Source organism: Anneissia japonica, unplaced genomic scaffold, assembly GCF_011630105.1.
Source record: "Anneissia japonica isolate Jap-2015-1 unplaced genomic scaffold, ASM1163010v1 scaffold315_len769609_cov171, whole genome shotgun sequence".
NCBI classification, from domain to species: domain Eukaryota; kingdom Metazoa; phylum Echinodermata; class Crinoidea; order Comatulida; family Comatulidae; genus Anneissia; species Anneissia japonica.
This window is the reverse complement of record NW_022758691.1, coordinates 286194-292429: the sequence shown is the minus strand read 5'-3', so window position 1 is coordinate 292429 and position 6236 is coordinate 286194. Positions and strand designations below refer to the sequence as shown.

Here is a 6236-nt window from a genome sequence, read left to right as displayed (position 1 = left end):
TCTCTAATTGAAACAAATAATCTATATAATTTACATATGCCACATAGATACTTTTCAGTAAATTTAACAATCTAAAAAATCTTAAGCCTTAAGATTGATGACATCATTTTTTTAAATTATTATTATGTTTACTGGTATAAAGCGAAATAAATTGTTATCCTATTGACTAATTTACTCTCTGTTGAGTAAAGAAAGACTTATGGATGTTTGTAAGCCTAAACCATTTCTGGAAATTTCATTATTCAGATGGAGGCATTTTAAAATGCGTTTCTTATAGTAGTAATATTATCGATGTAAATATAGGCCTAATATTCATTAGCCAAATAATGTTTTGCCAACTTTCCAGTTACTAGGCACTTTATATACTTACAATCATTGAGGAAAACAACTTTTGGTATAGACATATAAAATGTTCACATTAGAAAGCAGACAAAGGCCTAACAACTAAAATACTATTTACAATGAATAAAGTCGCAGGCGACGAGAAGGGGGAAACAGGTGAACAAAGTGTGAACCTCCGCTGGTTGTTAGAGTCTAACATTTAAAATACCACATAGGCCTATTGTACAAGCAAACAAAATAACCCTGCAAAGAAAATGTTACTCGGGGAGAGAGATTTTGTTGAGGATAGTGGTATAAAACAACGTATTATCATCAATATATACATTTTCCATTTGTTTTTATTATTTCTCTTGTTTCTATGTTCGAGTATATTAAATAAGCCTAACATAGAGAAGTGATTCACAGATAAATATATCCGTTGGGGAAACTATCGAGCACGAAATAGTAGTGAAGCAATGTTTATTAAGATAATAGGCCTAGTTGAATAACTAAAGTGGAGGAGGATCCTGTATTCATGTTTCGGTTATTGAAAGTTTAGGCATGTGACCATTGAGAAAATAGAACACATAGTGTGAAGTACCGGTATGTTAGATAATTAGTTCGGGTGTAGTTTCCAAATACTCACACTTCTCGATATACCCACGCTAGCAGGACAAACAAAACTCGAGGAAAAGTTAGAAAAGATTTCCAGTATCTGGTTTTACATGTCTATGTCAATCAAATTTACAGCCACCTAAGAATTTCATCATTATAATGAAAAACATTAATGAGGTATATTATTCCTTTTCTTCGTAGGAAGGAGGTAGAATAGATAGTAAGACTACTATTACTCAGGGGCGGATCCAAGGACGTCCGAAAAGGAAGGGCCGAAAGTGGGGCCGATCGAGACAACACTACTGTAGGTGGGGGTGGGGGGGGGTCCAGGGGCTTGCCCCGCCAAATTTTTGTTTTGTAGACGCCCGAAAATAACCTCTGAGGCGTTTGGAGCGATCAAATATTTCTTTTTCCTTCCTTCTTTTTGTTTTATACTTTTCAAAACGGGGGGCCGGGGTCGGCCCGGTCCCCTTCTAAATCCGCCCTTGTTACTCATCACCCCTACCAACCCTGGTTCATCTACTCCTGCGTGTTTCCCAACATAATACATCAATCAACAAATTATCTACGCCTAGGCCCATTGTTTAGTGTTTCCAAAAGTGTTATATATATAACATTCATCAACCACCGGATTAAACATAAGTACTTTCGAGTGCTCTCTGCCACGCTCATCAAATCACTCATGTCTATACAATTTGCACAAACAGAACCGAAATAGTAACAAACGATTTCTTCCAAACTTAGACCTAGTATGTCAATGTTGATTCGGAAGATAAGAACCAATAGTACGTATGCATTCTAACAATCCCTTGTTAGTTCCTTTGTAATGTAAACATTTTAGGTCACTAAGATAATTTAAGCCTACTACTCCACTGTTTCTTTGAGGGGCTTAAATAAACTGGGGGATTTTTCCAACATCTCGAACGGTGTCGTTATCAGTGCAGAACCCATTTCCAGCCTTGGCTTCCGATTCTTTTTCTAATCATTTATAATGCACACGCGACGAGGGTGATCACGTGAACATCTAAGCAAATTTCCAACCAGTTTGTCTTTCATTAGATCTGTCTTTTTGTAAGGTTAACTTTAACCTAGAAGGTGGGTACAGCGGTAATCAGTTTGTAGAGTAATTGTTTGATTTAAACCATCGAAACTGAAACGATACAGTGAGTTGCCGAAAAATACCGAGGCATGTTACATCGGATTCAATGTATGACTTATGATTGTGAGTACAGTAATGTACATTAGGTGCGATATTTTTTGGTCTATATTGTCACTTGCACACCAGATATAGCCAGACACTAGACACTATAGGATGATGTTTAAAGGCATATTATATTGACGGCGCTTAAACTATAATTTTCATATAGGCATAGTAGAAACACTCGTCCACACTTCTTCCATTAGGTCAGGTAGCTCTATTATTACATATAAATGTGAACTTAAAACTTATCTCTTTAACAGCTTCCCTTCTTAACATACATTGCACTTTTGATCATTATTCCTGGAATTGGCGCATTACACGTTTTTATTATTATTATTATTATTATTATTATTATTGTTGTTGTTGTTGTTATTGTTGTTTTTATTAATATTATTATTATTACTATTATTATTATTATTATTATTATATTATTATTATTATTATTATTATTATTATTATTATGCTGAACAGGCGATTACGAGCACCAGCATAGAATGAAGAGAATAAAGAATTGTTACGAAGTCCGGAGATTGTCGCATGACAGAGTTTGACAATAATAATAATAATAATAATAATAATAATAATAATAATAATAATAATAATAATAATAATAATAATATTAATAATAATAATGATAATAATAATAATAATAATAATAATAATAATAATAATAATAATAATAATAATAATAATAGAACTTGGACCATAATTCAATAGCCATACTTAGTAACCATTCAATTTATTAAGATCTTGTCAAGGAAGAGCAAATATTTAATATTTTCCAGATCTTAGCAACGCGGTAATTTCATCAAAAGTGTGATGTATGAAAAATTAAATATTTATAGAAAATGCTACGTTGGTCTACCTCATATAACGTCAAAGTAAAACACTTCGACCTACATATGAATTAGATCAAGATAAAGACGTTAACATCATTTCGAAATTATCTAAATATCATTTTACCTCCTTGCTTCACGTACAAAGCAGCTGTTCCAATGTTCGGTCATAGTTGCCACACTGTTTATAATATATGTGGTTCATTGAACACTTTTGAGTGCAATATAAATTTACAGCAAATGACACCTAATCGACTGAGCCTATCATTTCGACCTATGCCAATTAATAATTGAGGGAGCATGAGAAATAAGGAATCATAGTATAGAAAAAAAACGGAAGCAAATTGTGTTGTAATTAGAGCTAGAGAGAAGGGTAAAATGAAATTAATATTAAGTACAGTACACGGAAGTGAAAGCGGGTGGTGGCGGAAGAGGAGAGGGTGCCGTGGTGCGCGTGACCTTGCTTTGAGTATTTTTGTCATATATTTTATTAACGATCTTATTTTGTTATTATGTTTGAAACTTGCGTATTTCTAAGTTTTCTAAGATTTTACAATAAACTGTGGCATCGTTTTAGTGCTGTTGTTAAATTAATACAATATGCTTATTTAATTATCGAGAGTATGAATGAATTAAAGGGAAAAAATTAAGCCGAAGGTCGATAATGTTAATTCTAGTTGTGCAGAAAACAGGAACAAAAAAATAACAAAATAGATAGACGTAATTTTAGAGACAATTTTTTGTAGATAAATTCTTATTAGTAAAACTAATAGTGTATACAGACAGTAGCCTATATCCAGTTAACGATGTACCGTATTCGATACAATAAGCACCAGACATTATGCACTAAATGTACATAAAACAATAATCCTTATGTTTTAGGGCTTTTATTTATTAAATTATGAAATTTCAGTTCGAATCTAATTACTATGTTTTCACGTAAGATGTAGCTACACCTGATAAGCATATTTCAAATGAGGACGCGTTCTAAATTTTCGAATAAGTTTTTGTATAACAGTGGATCAAGGAGCAGACGATTGTCTCGATGCCGACTGCTCACTTTATTCGTGTAGTGTCAAATGCTGTGCTGTACGATAGTCTAGAAGAGGACTTATTTCCAGTGGGGTCCTTCTGGTGGTGATTGGGCAGTGCAGCGGGCGCCGAGACAATCCCCTACTATTTTTTCGAAGAGTGCGTTCTTTAACGTGCACATGGGATATAAATGCACACGGGACCAACGGCTTAAATGTCTGGAAAACACAAGGAGAGGCAGCGATGGGAATTGAACCGGGGACCTAAAGATCTCCACGGTTTAGTGCACACAGTGAAATGTATTACTATAAGACAGTAATAATCACCATTACCAATGCAGGCCTACCTTATTATATTAGTTGACGCACCGGTATCTGAATAATATCTGAATAAATTCAAGGCGACATACTACTTGTTTTGACAGAGAGTGATTAAATTGATAATTTACGAATTGTAATTAATTCCATCAAGAATAAAAATGGAGCCAGTTGAGCAAATTATCAACCAAATTATGCACAGTATGTAATACTAGATCCTAACTACAATGTCATTTAATACTGTTGTCTATAACACTCATTCATTGTCCTAGAAAACTAACCTTTATGATCGTACACAAGGGAAAGAACACTTTATTTAGTTAAACCTTTGATTACTACTTGACCGTGATTCGCTAAGGCTTATTTTGCCTTTATTTACCTAGACAATCCCCATGTTAGCAGTTAGTATGTAGCTCATAATGGAAGTTCGTGTTTATATAACTAGTTGAGAAATTGGATTTATGAATAGTGATGTTTATCTACTTTCTTTAGACACGTATCCCTTTGCGTCTCATCTACCCCGGGGACAAGTAACGCTATGGTGGATTGTCCTGACAACGGCAAACAAACTAGCGATGCACTTTGGTCACGAACTGATGTTCTGTCAGAGGCCCGTGAAAGAATTCTTTTGAAAAGACAATTACGGCACAGGACTGCGCGCTTAAACAAACGATGTGAGGTCGATACTGATGATTGTCCAAGATATAGAAAATCGAACAGTGCTAGACAATCATTTCCTCAAGCCGATTCTGAATTGCTGCAGGAATTAATACCTCCCCGGTCATATTCGGCACCGTACAGCTACAATCTATATGACGATATCTGGAAAATTATTGGTCTCGGCCCACCAAGGCCCGCATTTTCAAACATGACCAGAGAATTTTTAGATAAACAGTCTAAACACAGAAGCTCGATAAAGGAAGAAGCAAAACATTCGAGTGAAGCACAAGAAGTAATTCACCAGTTGAGACCCGATGCGACAAGTATAAGTGATATCCTGCAACGAGCTGCCCCACTGGAAAGCATTAACGGTTTACAACATGAGACGCTACATACGGACAATGAACAACTTGAGAACACTTCAGAATGTAAGTATGATACAAAAGAAGTTCAAAAAATAGAAAAATACTCAACTCAAGACAACACTATAGAATTGGAACTGACAAATGCGATGGATGCACAAGAACATAATAGAATTAAAACAAAACGTAGAAAGAAGAAGCGACGTTTTGACTGGAAATCGAGAACTAATTATTCAAATGAAGTTAAAAAAACGAGAAACTCACTTAAGTCTACGACGAAAAATTTAAACCACCGTTCCAATCCACGAGAACAAAAGTGTCCTCAGACTACAATAACTGAACAAAATATGTACCTTGGAAATAATTTTAAGGACAAGCAAATGACCCTCGATAAATGTACATCCACGTTGCCTCTCATCACGCCAGAGAGGTTGATACGCGAAAAATCATTTCAGATGACGTACCCTGGTTATGATGTTCGCTTTAAAGAACCGATTTTAACCCGAGAGCCAACAAATCCGGGAGTTGACAAGCAAATACAGAAGGACATCAGAGATTCGTCAATTGAAAAATGTCGTATGTGGTTGAAAAACTGGGCAATTAATTAATCTGGCATTTAATTAAATAATTTAAGAACTTTCACAACATTTTGCAACGGTTATCCTTCATCTTAATTCATAGTGAGCTTAAGATATCCGTTTTCTTTCTAAACATCTCTCTCGACAACAATGCTATTCGTAGGCATTATGATAATATTTTAAGTGTGGATCGTTCAAATTTCCACAGGAACTTTTCCCGATGTAAAGACTATAGCATTCCCGTAAAACGATTTAAACATTTTTTATTTTGATACTGTCAAATTGTTAAATCAACGCCGCACAATATATATAAT

The 6236-nt window shown here is 34.7% G+C and overlaps 1 protein-coding gene across 1 annotated transcript; it reads left to right on the top strand.

The window, feature by feature from the left end:
- The first annotated feature begins 1823 nt into the window (after window positions 1-1823).
- LOC117125341 lies at window positions 1824-6230 on the top strand. The gene is made up of 2 exons (XM_033271811.1): window positions 1824-2158; window positions 4815-6230. The coding sequence occupies exon 2, from the start codon at window positions 4861-4863 to the stop codon at window positions 5950-5952; it is 1092 nt and encodes a 363-aa protein (XP_033127702.1). The 5' UTR covers window positions 1824-2158; window positions 4815-4860; the 3' UTR covers window positions 5953-6230.
- Window positions 6231-6236: the final 6 nt, after the last annotated feature.